At 46.8% G+C, this 13,116-nt stretch overlaps 1 protein-coding gene across 1 annotated transcript in view; it reads right to left on the reverse strand.

The window, feature by feature from the left end:
* The window catches only part of SND1 (staphylococcal nuclease and tudor domain containing 1), a 406,636-nt gene that overhangs the window by 93,283 nt on the left and 300,237 nt on the right, over positions 1-13,116 (reverse strand). Inside the window, exon 16 of the mRNA XM_084788021.1 lies at positions 288-397. Coding sequence (XP_084644147.1) covers positions 288-397 — 110 coding nt within the window. The remainder of the gene's footprint in view (positions 1-287; positions 398-13,116) is intronic.

A 13,116-nucleotide genomic window follows, 5' to 3' on the forward strand; every position in this document is an offset into this window, starting at 1 on the left:
GAGGACTGCAGAGCTTAAGCTCTCTGCATCAGGATCCTGGCCGGGCTGGCCTCATGTGCCAGGTAACCAGTGAGTGGGAACAATTTGGGGGTGGCTGACCAATGTTGCAGGGCTCAAGGAAACAAGATGTGGGCAGACATAGGAATGGCTCATGGATGGCAAGGCTGGGCACAGAAAAGGCAACAACAGACTTCTCTCTGACATAGCAGGAGACTATAAGATCCGGGGAGCAGGGCTGTATGCCTCTCCCACACAAGAAGCTACCGGAAACCAGGAAACCACCCTACCTCTCGCTGCAGCACTAGTTCCTTGGTGAAAAGAGTGGCTTCCTCGCTGAATGGCTCTCCTTCCTGCACCAAGCCTGGGAGGTTTCGTGGTCCTCTGGGACATTCAATGCCTGTATCAGGAAAAAAGGAAAATGTGTGACAAAGTGTGCAGAGACACTTCCCACCCCACACTCCCAACCTGGGCCCCACTATGCTCCCCTTGGCCCGCTCAGACCCTTAGCCTCACTGCTTGTATAACTGGCTTTCCTCACCTAAATTACATGGCCAGCCCAGCCACTGTCGCTGGAGAACAACTGCAGCTGCTCCCAGGCATTTCCCTGTGTTATTTGACTTTATGCCAGAATCCAAAGTGTTAATGCAGTGTCAGTTTCCTTTTCAAATAAACACCCCCTCTGTCCTTAGGCTGTGCTTTGTATACCAGAACCATCAGCTTTCATTCAGAATGAGAGGCAGAAGAAAACAGAATACTGATGAAATAGTAGGTGTCTAGAGCCAGAGACAATGGCTTCACATCCTATTCTACCATTTATTATCTTCACGGCCTTGGCTGGATTACTGAACGAAGGCTCAGCTCCTTGTTTGTAGAAGAGACACAATACACCCACTTCTTAAAGGTGCTGTATCCGCCCAGGAGAGACCACGTGCGTAGACAGTGGAACAGTGCTAGCTACGCAGTGGTGCCCATCATCTTCATCACTAGCATTATCATGCTCAGCAATTCTCAATGTTGAAATCTCAAACATTTCTTTGACTCCCATAGTAAGCCTATAAGATTCATGAGCACAGAAACCTAGCCTGTATCCTTGTTTGTTTCCAATGATGGTACTTTGTGCAAAACACACATCCACTGACCAACCTAGACTGCTGGCTCTTTCTCTGATTCAAGCACTCATTTTGAAGATATACTTATTAGTAATAGTGGTCATATGTGATAGACCATAAAGTATGCTGCATTTTGATGTCTGGGTAAGATATAAATATTTCAAAGTGATTCAGATTGCAACTGTAATTATGAAGGAGAAACTTGACCCAGGCTAGAGACAGACAGGAACATAAAGTGCTGACAATTCCTGAAAAGAAAAGTGGTGAAACTGTGTCTCAGGGTCTGACCTCTGCTGGCCGCTGGTTCCCATCACCAGCAGAAGAGGTCTGCGTGCTTATGAGTAAAGCTGCGTGGCCAGTCACACTTCCAGGTAGATTCAAGATACCGAAGCCCAGAAGAAAAACAATAGGCCCCATGCTTGGTTCTCAGCAGATGCAGAACACAGCTTTCTCTCTGAGCCTCTTGGCCTCCAGTGGAACAGACTATGCAAAGTGTAGTTCTAGGTAGTGGTGGTGGTGGTGGTGGTCGGGCACAGCAGCGAGAGAGCCCACTGCAGCAGTGGGCAGCTTCGGCTGGCAGCAACCAACATTCTCTGACCCTCACAGAGATGGAGTAGCTGAAGGCTCTGTGCAAGCTCTGTGGCTGGAAGAACAACAGGGCTGCTTTCCCCAGGCGTCAGTGCCTACCACAGGTGTAGAACTCCATGTTCTAAGATAGCAAGAACTCAGGGGCCAAGAACCCGAGAGTAGCCCTGAAGGAAGAGATGGGCTACAGCGAAATGAGATGAAAGATAGCCTGTGCTTTTCACAACATCAATAGCCAAAAACACTTTTCATTTTAGATCTGCAAACTAAGCAAGAGGAGAATTGCCAGGGAGAAAAATAAACAATTTTGTTGAACTATTTTGCCACATACCCATAGATAAAGCATTGCTGCAGAGACAAGAATAGTGCAAAAACAAGTGTTTGGTCTGTTCCTGAGCCTCACAACAGAACTGGGGTGCTGGGGGGAGGGGGGGGCAGGCGCTGCTACGTACCAGGGACTAGAGCCAGCAAGGTAAAAAAGATCTGAAGGGTGGGAAGGATTTTTCCCCCTAGGTTACCCCAGGTCTCAGAGTCCCTATAGAAAAGTTCCAGCTTTAGCCCATGTCACTTTCTTTGTATTCTGAAATAGCAAGAAACAGGTCCAGCTGCCAGGACCTGGGTACACCCTAGGGGATCCAGACCACCAGATGACAGAGTCGAGGAACCATGACAGCTCCATGGGCCTAGGCAGGTAAGAAGACTTAGGAGACCTGCATCAGAAGAGCCTTTTTGGGCCTGTGAGACAAGTCCGTTCATTCTCTATGGACAAAGAAGAAAGTTCTTCGCAGTTGCTTATCCATTTCCTAGCAGCTGGGCTTCAGCTTACCTAGAGGAGGAAGCCTGTTCAGGGTGTTTCTCTCTTTGTGGGAACCTCTGGCCAAGGGGCCAGTGAGCCCTAGGTGGAAAACAAGCAAGGAGCAGACGGAGAAGCGGAGCCCGCTACGAGACCGAGATCCGCAGGTGGGCAGAGCTACGAGAGCAAGACAGTGACAGATGCAGGTAAAGGCTACTGTAGGCCCGAGGGATGGCTCAGAGAAGAGAGACGCTTGCTGCCAAGCCTGACAACCTGAGCTCAACCCCTGGACCTACCTGGTCATAGGAGAGACTTCTGCTCATAATTTTTTCTATGCTCATGCTGGGGCACACACAGATAAATCAACATGGAGGTCAGAGGACAACCTGGAGGAACTGGCTCTCTCAGTGCAGGTTGTCAGGCCTGGTGGCAAGCACTGTTACCCACTGAGCCATGACAGCAGCCCCACACGTGTACATAAGTATACATACTTACATATAACTAAATCCCCACACATGTACATAAGTATACATACTTACATATAACTAAATCCCCACACGTGTACATAAGTATACATACTTACATATAACTAAACCCCCCACACGTGTACATAAGTATGTATACTTACATATAACTAAATCCCCACACGTGTACATAAGTATACATACTTACATATAACTAAACCCCCCACACGTGTACATAAGTATGTATACTTACATATAACTAAATCCCCACACGTGTACATAAGTATACATACTTACATATAACTAAATCCCCACACGTGTACATAAGTATGTATACTTACATATAACTAAATCCCCACACGTGTACATAAGTATGTATACTTACATATAACTAAATCCCCACACGTGTACATAAGTATACATACTTACATATAACTAAATCCCCACACGTGTACATAAGTATGTATACTTACATATAACTAAATCTCCACAAATGGCTAATCTTGGCTAGATGCTTTACACGATAGTCTATTGTGCTGTAGTTCATTAACGACAATAGCTCAGATAGCCTTTGGCCACTGTAGTGAAGAACCGAGTGGGTGGCCACACACAGCTGCACAGCAACTGAAAGTGAGGTGTGAGGACAAGGCTGGAGGGTAGCCTCACAGCCTCGGAGTACCCAAACCCAGAGGTTTATGAGGCTCCAGACTTGCTTTTGTGTCCAAAAGGATCAAGAAACAAAGAGTATTCATCTGGTGGGGAACAGGGCATTGTGGTGATTCCGACCTGCAAGAGTCAGGAAGGACGTGGCTAGCCACGGCTGTAATCCAGGTGAGCACACGGTGCAGCACGGGCCCTGTGTCCCCTTCTGTAGAGGGTCCGTCCATGGAGCAAGGTGGCCCAGAGTGCACTGCACCTTGCCTCAAAGGTCTGTTGTGCTGCTGGGCCACTATCCCAACTGAGCCTTTTTTCCACCAATAAAAAAGAGAAAGAAAACAGACAGCAAGAAAGGTTGCTTTTCAGGAAGGCCGCAGCTGTCGGTCTGGGCCTGGTGACAGGCAGAAAAGAGAGAGTTCCAAGCTACGGAGTGCCTCAGACTAGAGACAGGGAGAGCGAGTCCTAGACGCTCTCTGGCCAGCGCCTGCAGTTCTGGACAGCACCAGTAAATGCTGCCTTCTCTGATAACAAGCTGGAATGGTACTGCCTGCTGATAAGGAGGTATAGACTCAGCTGTGCCTCCCATGTCGCAGGTCCAGGTACCGGGCTTACCAGTAACCGTGGCAAACTACTCAAGAAGCAAAGCTATTTCAACCTGAAAAAAAATTCCTATCATTCTCCTTCCCTGTGGTGTGCTGGTGCGGTGATGTGGTGATGTGCGACTTCTGCTACCTCAGCTCAGAGGCTGGGGAGTCGCACACAGTCCCTCCAGCTCGTACAGACCTTAAGGCCCATTTGCCTAAAGGCAAAACCCACTGTTCTTCATGCTTCTCACGGGCTTTCAAGCATATGAGTGGCCGGACAAAAGTACTTCAGATAAAGCACAACATCAAAGAACACTTGCTTGACTCTTTGGAGGGCTCAGGAAGGGATGTCAGGACATCGTGACTCTGGCTTCCACGTTGCCACTGGAACTGTTCAATGTCACTGGGCTCACCATCTCTGTCACTGACAGGAAGGGTCTACAAGGTCTAGAATGGCCATAAAAATCCTACAATTTGGTATGTCCTTTTGAGCACCCAAGGCCTGAGTTTAGGAGTACAGAGTGCTTCATTTGAAAGTTAAAAGGATGGATTGTGGAATAACCAATCTATTAAAAAATTATACATTTATAGACACTGACTAACTGGCTCAATTAACAACAACAACAACAACAAAAAAAAAACCACACTGATCAGTCAGTTTTGGAACAAGAAGAACAAATTCTTGCTAATGACAATATAATGGCCATATGAGAGACTCCACTGATGGTCAAGTCAGGGTTATGTACCACTCTGAATATTTCAGGATGTAGGTTGAATTTTGTGATAATTAAGCTTCCGGACTCAAAGTGTATCTGTTCTTTCCTGCATGGCCTAGCAGGAACTGAGGGGAAACACGGCCAGTTTGCTTTGCCTAGAAGTGACAGCTTCGCAATGACCATGAGTCCAGCAAACAAGCCAAGCATTAGCAGAAGCAGAGAGAGCTAGTGGAAACGAAAACCAATCTGAAAGGTTAGCCAGTGGTGCTGACAGCATGTCCAGTGTGCGCTCTCTGCTGCCCTGCCCACCAGAGGGAGGAGAGCAGCAGCACCTCGTTACACGTGCATGGGACACTGAAAACAAACAAACAGACAAACAAAACAACTCTCAGTTCTCTCAAGTCTTCCTCCTTCTATTTCACTAATGCCATCTAGCCCAGGCAGGGGCATCAGCATGGGAAAGACTGTGCTCAAACACCTAAGTTAGTTAGTTAACAGAAAGTAGCTGCTTTACTGCTGCCTGAGGCACATTAGTGGAGGGTAAATGGGCTTCTCCAGAGGATGTAGACTGTTGCCACCCGAGAGACAACTGGCGTCTATTAGGCAGTCAAATGCACGCTCATCTATCAGAGTGCAGGTGGAATGCTTGGCTGAGCCAACGGTGGGGCTTACCAGGCCTCGCAGTGGTGTTCTCCCACCCCACGATACAGCAGGGAAGGCAAGTAGGAGCAGAAGTGGGGTAGCAAAAAGGATGGGTAGATGTGGCCATGCCAGTTTCAGGGAAGGTCAATCTGTAGTAGTTAGGCCAGCAAGAAAGCTGTGTCCTAACAAAGGTGGTGGATAGAAGGCGATCCAGCACAACCCTCTTTCTGGTACTGGGTCTGCGTACGACACGTGTAAGATGTAAGCCTACTGAGGAATCACAGGAAGGAAGCAATAAACAGAGAGGTCCCTGGATTAGCAGAGCTTTCCTCACATGTATCACCCAGGTTCTAGGATTCGTGAGATTAATCCTACTTAGGATCCTTAAAATGACTCTCACTGACATTGCTGCACGCCTACCCTATGTGCTCACTGTCACCGTGGGTTATGGGAATCTAGTGATTTCAAGGGAAGTGAAAGGAAAACTAACATACGATTTGCTTTTGAAGGGGGAAGTGTGTCATATTCAGATTTTATATTTTTTCTGTGCTAGGTACCCAATACAATGTCAAGCAAAAAGTAGATTCTCCACAAGTGTTGAGAGAATAGGAGTGATGCTAATATAACATACTTATGTAGTGCTCTATACTGTGCCTTACAGGTAACCCATCCCCTTCCCGCAGTGCCCATAATGCACTAGACAGCGTTAGCGCTTAGGTGAGCGAGTGAGTTCTGGAGGTAGAAAGCAGGTTCGGCTTGATAAAGGTCTAGAGTGACCTGTCTGGAAGACAGAGGTGTTTTATGTGAATACCAGAAGAGGTGCTGACAGAGCCTTAACTACAGACATCTCGGTTTCCCATGGTTACATAACACCCTAAGCTGAGACACACAATATAGCCACACCTATGTACCCCACTGGTCTCTTAAGTGCCACATCTAGGAACACAGTTTAAATCCAGAGATAAAATAATCAGCCATGACTGGCGCTGTCTGAGACATTGAGACACAGCTGAGATGGTTAGCTTGTAAGGCAACGGGACAGAAAATGGTCCCTACATATGCTCAGCACTGGAAGCTATGTGGCCACAGGGAGGTGCAGGAAACTGGAGCACCCTTAAAGAGAGCAGGAGAAAATGACTCAGGGCGGGAAGGCCTGCCTTTAAAGGAAGATAAAAGGTGCTAAATCTGTACAGCTCAGCTAAGCGGTGACTAAGAGGGTGACACGATAACAATCTGCAAATATTTGAAAGGTGTAAACACCAGAAAGGAGGGGAAATGCTTAGCTTGAGAGCAGGGGGTATAATTATTAAGGGAAAGAGAATCTGGACAAAATATCGGAAAAACAGCGTGGAGATAACCACTAGGTTATAAATAAGCTTCCCAACGGCAGTGAGAACGTTGTTATTGGATCCTGAAGCTCAGAGGTGCGCAGCCACCCACTTTGCTTACAATCGAAGGAGCACACACCAGTCAACTGTGACTTCATTTCCTACATTTAGGGACAGATCTTAATAATTCAACTCTAAGTATTTTTGATTTATGCGCTACTGGCCCCTGAAATTTCTACACAGTTTTTATGATCTAATCACAAGACACAATAGCAGTTCTAGTGGGATTTCTAGGACAACAAAAAAGGCTTTATCTGCTAACAACATGCCTAGTAAGTAGTTAGAGCAGGTTTGGGTACAGACACAGGGACAGACAGTACGACAGGGACAGCAGACTGCAGGTCATACTCCTCTAGTTTCTAAGGCCCCAGGTGGAACTGTCAAGGACAGGGCAAGGCAAGAGAGAACACCAAAATAAGCTTCCTGTCACACTGACTGCACTGCAATCCCTTTGCCCACTGCTGCAGCTACTCAATTTATAATCCACAGGCTCTCTGCAGAGGTCTTACCCCAGGTGTAATTAGTTCCATTTCTGTATCTTCCTTGCTACCTTTCTCCTACCAACAAACAAGAGTGAGAAAGGCCCACTATACACAGAGCACAGAGAGCACAGCACATATGCATATAGACCCGGGTGTCGGGGTGGGAATTCCCTTTCTAGGTGCTAAGAACAAACTCCTTAATGGTTAACACAAAAGGCAGAGGCCGGCTGGCCACCTGCCTAGTCTACGGGAATATGGTTATCACTTAAAAACCGCATCAGTTCAAGCTGTTGGTTCTCAGCACTGTGACAACTCACGCAGCAATGGCTTTTCTTCAAGGTCTGCTGACAGGTGTAAGAGCGATGCGCTGCTGATGGATCAGTTAAAGACCAAGGAAGAAGAGACAGCAGCACACTTAGTCCATTCCTAAGATGGCCCAGAGTGGAAAGTAAGCTCGGGGACCAGCTGGCTGCAATAGTTAGTTCTGTGTGGCTTTAGGCCTCGATTTATATTAAAAAGTTCAGAAATAAAATAAGGATTTTTACATCGCCTCAAATCCTTTACTCCCTCCCTTGTTCTCTAAAGCTCTGCTCTGTTTCCTCAGGGGAAGCCAGAACTCTGTGGCAGCTTTGGAACTTGCCACGGCTAAGTTTTCTGAATGATGAGAACAAAGGGAAAGAAGAGGAGAGAAGGATCCTAATCAAGGGATCAAGCTCCTCAGGTAACTGCAGTCAAGGGAGCCAGAACTGGGCAGGAGCTAAAAATGAATGCTTTTAGTTTAGAGCGTTAAGGACAGCTTTTATTAGGTTGTTCTGGCTTTGTGATGTTTGATGCATCTGTTGAAAGACCGGGGCCTGAGCTAATTGGGCACAGGAAGAATAAGGCTGAGTCTCCACACTGCAGTGGGAGCTGCAGCTCGCCAGCTCTGAAGAAAGAGAGGGGAATAAGAAGGAAGGTGGCCACAGAGAGCTGGTGGCGCAGAGCCGGCCATTAAGCATACTTTCGGTTTCTCTGGTAAAAGTTGTAATAGATGCTGTTTGTCTGTTACTACACCCCACTCTGCTGTCAGCCGGGGAAGCAGACCCCTAGTGCACAGCAGAAGCTCAGTGACGGTCAACAGGAATGCCAGGAGGAAAGAACCTAGTAGAAATAATGTAGCAGACCTGTTGCCTCAGTCTCTACACGGAGCTTTGTATGCATCAGAGTTAACACTTGGAGAATTAAAGAGACATCCCAGCCACACTTACATCCAGGACTTCAAGGTGAGCGTGTGCATAATGCCAATCACTGGCTGTGGGGAGTGGAAGAGACTGGAAGGGCTCGGTGACACTGGAGTTCTCATTCTCAGTCTAGCTGGGCAGCGTGCAGAACCCGCTCCTCCAAGCCTGATTTACAACCAGCTTTAGACATCGAAGAATCACTCCCCAAAGAGAGAAAAGCTTTTCAGATGGCGCTGGCATAGTAGATAACAATCAAGCCCGCATTGGAACAACTTTTTATAATCCTACCGATTGCACAGCCAGATCAGAAAACAATGAGTTTTAAAGAGGGAAAAACAAAAACAAAAACAAAACAAAACAAAAAGACCAACCCAATTCTCCTGATTATTGAGTCCTTTCTTTGCCTTCCTGTGGCACTCCAAGAGCATAGCTGTTAAAAAAAAAAAAAAAAAGCGCAGCAGGCTGTCTCTGGTGGTGTGGTAGAGCAGACCAACTGGGCATGGGGTCATCTGGAACCCTCTTGTATGTCCTTCCTGGGGTCTCTCCTCCTCCCATTATCAATCAACAGCCCATCTTTCTATTAGCAGGCAAAAAAGGTCACAAAGTGGAACCGAGATAGCCTTTCAAGTGACAGTAAGGTTCCTACAAGGCGCTGGCTTTTACGTGACAGGCTGTGGAGACAGCATCTCACCAGAACAAACACCCTGCGCCTCAGCAAGGAGGGGGAAGCTGGTTTCTATGAGAACCTCAACTTGGCTTTTACTGATTTATTTTAAATGTGGAACTTTATCTTTGAATCAAACAGAACGTAGATTTATTTTCTTCCTTTTCATTTCTGGTACTAAAGAGTTCCGTGTCTTGGTTTCTTTTATTCTGTGCTAATGAATAAAGAGAAAAATCTGACTCTCCCATCCAGACTCCAAAAGCGATTAGCTTTAGGGTAGGAAAAAAGCCACAGGAAATACTCATGTGGATCTTGCAAGTACAAGCTTCCAGAAGGTGTTCTGGCACACACCTGGCAGCCAAATGTAAAAGCTACTTACTTGCATAAATTTAGAGTGACTTTTTCTAAACCAAGCTGTGTGGTGTTATTTGAACAAAATGATTTTGAGATGCGTTCAATGTACTTTCAAACTATTGCCTTTCTTGAGCTTTCACTCAATGAAAATTGCTTTGGGCTCCTCCTCCTGAGGAAAGTGAATTCCAAATGTCTAGAAATTAGTACACTCAGCTAGCAAAACAGAGGAAGAAGAAAAACAGTGTCAGAAATACTAAGGCCCATGAATAGAGAGAATGGATTAAAAAAAAACTGAGAGCTGACAGTCCTTTCTTACTAACTTTAAAGAAACAAGAAAAAGAAGAAAATGAAGAATCACCAGCCAGAAAAAGCAAAGGCATGTGAAGAGACAGTGCTCTCACAAAGTGCAGGCCCAAGCCGAGCATGGTGGCGCACTTGGGAGGCAGAGGCAGGTGGATTGAAGTGAGTCCAGGACAGACAAGGCTACACAGAGAAACCCTGTCTCAAAAAACAACCAAACAAAACAACAACAAAAACCAACCAACCAATACAAAAAAAGAAAAACAAGAGCAAAAACAAACAAACAAACAAAACCCACAGGCCCACCTTGGACACACAGAGACAGAGACACAGATAGAGACATAGACAGACACAGCCAGAGACACAGAAGCAGACACAGACAAGAGATGCAGACGTAGACAGGGCCAGAGACACAGACACAGCCGGACACAGACACGAACATGGACATGGATACAGACCTGGGCACAGACACAGTCACACTCGGACAGAGACAGAGACACGGACACAGACACACACAGATAGAGACACAGACACAGGCACAGGCACATACACAGAGACATGGACATGGACACGGACACATACACAGACACAGGCACACACAGACAGAGACACAGAAAAAGACACACACAGACACAGGCACACACAGACAGAGATACAGACACGGACACAGACACAGGCACACACAGACAGAGACACAGACACAGACGCAAACACAGACACAGATGTGCCCTGATAGGTGACGCAGCTTGAATTCTGGGGTGTGGGTAAGGAACGACATTCACTTCTCATCCCTTTTCTGTTTGGATTTTCTCTTGAGAGTCTCCTTATTATAGTCCAGGCTGGCCTGGAACTCATGATCTCCCCGCCTCTACCTCCCAAGGGCTGGGATCACAAGTTTTGTGTCTGCCCCCGACTCCTCCCGCCTTTCTTTTTGGGTTACCACACTCTGAAGCAGGGATCAACAGACAATGTTTTTAGAATTAGATTTGCCCACCATCTATTCCCCAGCCCCCAGATACAGTCTCACTATGTTGCCCTGACCACCTAGAACTTGCCGCACACCACATTTTGTATAGCACACAAACTAAAATGAAGACAAGGTTTTAACACTTTTGGGTGGCTGGGAGAAAAAAACAAATCAAAAGAATAATATTTTGAGGTATTTGAGAATCATGAGAATCAGATTTCAGCATCCATGAGTGAAACTCTGTTGGAAAATGGCCACATTCACATGCTGTCTACGGCTATTTTCATGGTACAGAGACAGCAGTACAGTGTGACAGACGCTGTAAGCCCCAAGTAACCCAAGTAATTTACTGTCTGGCACTTTACAGAAAAGTTCACCAACATTTATTCTCGAGGATGTCATTTGCTATAGAAACAAAATTAAAGAAAACAGCCACACAAGGTAGAGTTCACCTAGACTAGAACAGTAGAAGCCACAAACAGCATAAGGACTACATACACCAGTATGTGCACCAGTAAAAACCATCCCACAGTCACAGAGCCTAGAAAGTAGAAAGGAAGGACACTGGGTAATGTGTGTACCCCCTCACCGCTCCCCCTTAGGCGCTGCCCTATGGTAGCTTCTGCCCTGTACCTGCCATCACTGTTCCCCTTACTCATGATTCAGATTTCCCCACGCAAAACATGCATCCGGAAGTTCAACTCCATGACCGGCTCTGAGAGAGCCTTCTCCTTGGGTGGCCTTCTCCTGGGTGGCCTTCTCCTTGGGTGGCTTTCTCCTTGGGTGGCCGGCTGATGCCTCAGGTGCTCCTGAGCTAAGCTCTTCTGTGGCTGCTTCTCACCTCACGTTGTCTGCCTCTGGGTCAGTCACGTCTTCCCACGCTGGAGAAAGCACTCAGGACTGTTGCTTCTTTCCTTCTCTACCCACATGAGGCAGGGCATGCTTCGCCCTAGCAGTTCTTTTTACTTAATCTCCACAGCTCCTGTCCTCAGTAGTCAACATGGCTCTCCCTGTTCAGACTCCTGCATTCCGGCCAACGATCTTCTGGTTTCCCTGCCTGCCATCCATCTTCTCCCATAGAGATTTTTCATACACACACACAGCTACCAGAATAATCTTCTAAACGTACTCTTTGCCCAAAACCCTTGAGTGGCATCCTGTATTTCACCAAATAATATTAGAATTCAACAATCTGACATCCCAGGCCCTATAAGACTGTGTGTAATTCCTTGGGACCATATAAAATCTCTACTACCCGTCTGTCAGCCTTCAAATATTTGAAGATACAACATCTATTTTTTCTCTTCCTTATGTCTTATTTTCTCTAGGCTAAACATTCTCAGGACCCTCATGAGACAAGCGCTTTGATTTCCTACTGTCTCATTCTTTTCCCCTTTAAACCTACATAACATGAAGAGGAGCCTTCCATCTGGAAATATCTTTCTGGCTGATTTAATTAAAAAAGGTCTAAAGGGGTGTAGGGTGTACAGTGGGGAGCACTTTCTTTTTTCACTATTGAGAGTCAAGTTCAGGAGCTTAGAGATGAGTTGCTTTAGGGATGACTGGGGGGTGGAGTGGAGATGGTGTGTGATTCTCGCCCTGTGACTAGGCCTTCGGAATTCTACTCTGGCAGGCAGCTACAGCGAAAGCGCAGGATTTAGCCAGCAGAGGAAAAGCCATTCCTAGCGGTGGGGGAGGAGGGGCCTGTCCTCTCAGAGGCTTCTGGCCTCCACTGGCCCCTTTCCATTCTCATATCTCAGCAGCAGCCCAAGGCACAGTGGAGACCCTGGTGGTATTGTGACAAGCAGCCTATTCATTTCCTTCTCTCAGTCAAGCGCTCTGGGGATAAAAAGGAACAGCAAAGCCAAACCACTGCCCAGAATCCACTTTGCAGAATTCAGGGGGAAACTGCTCTACTGAAGCAATTATGTCCCGTTTGGAAGACCTGAAGGGGAACGCAAAGGAGCTCTTTTAGCTTTCACTGATGCCAGAACACTGCAGTGGAGACACTTCAGGCACCACTGTGGCCAGTGCTCAGGAGGCACAGTGTGCCCTTAGTAAGGCTTTTAGCTCCTGTCACACAGTGTGCTGTGACACTGGGCAGATCCCAGAAACACCAGCTTCCCCAGATGAGCCTGAGCCAATAGGCTGAGCTTGTCGGTGTAGGGACAAAAGAACACACACACACACA

The sequence above is a fragment of the Acomys minous genome (genome assembly GCF_964271855.1).
Source record: "Acomys minous genome assembly, chromosome: 6".
Classification (NCBI taxonomy): Eukaryota; Metazoa; Chordata; class Mammalia; order Rodentia; family Muridae; genus Acomys; species Acomys minous.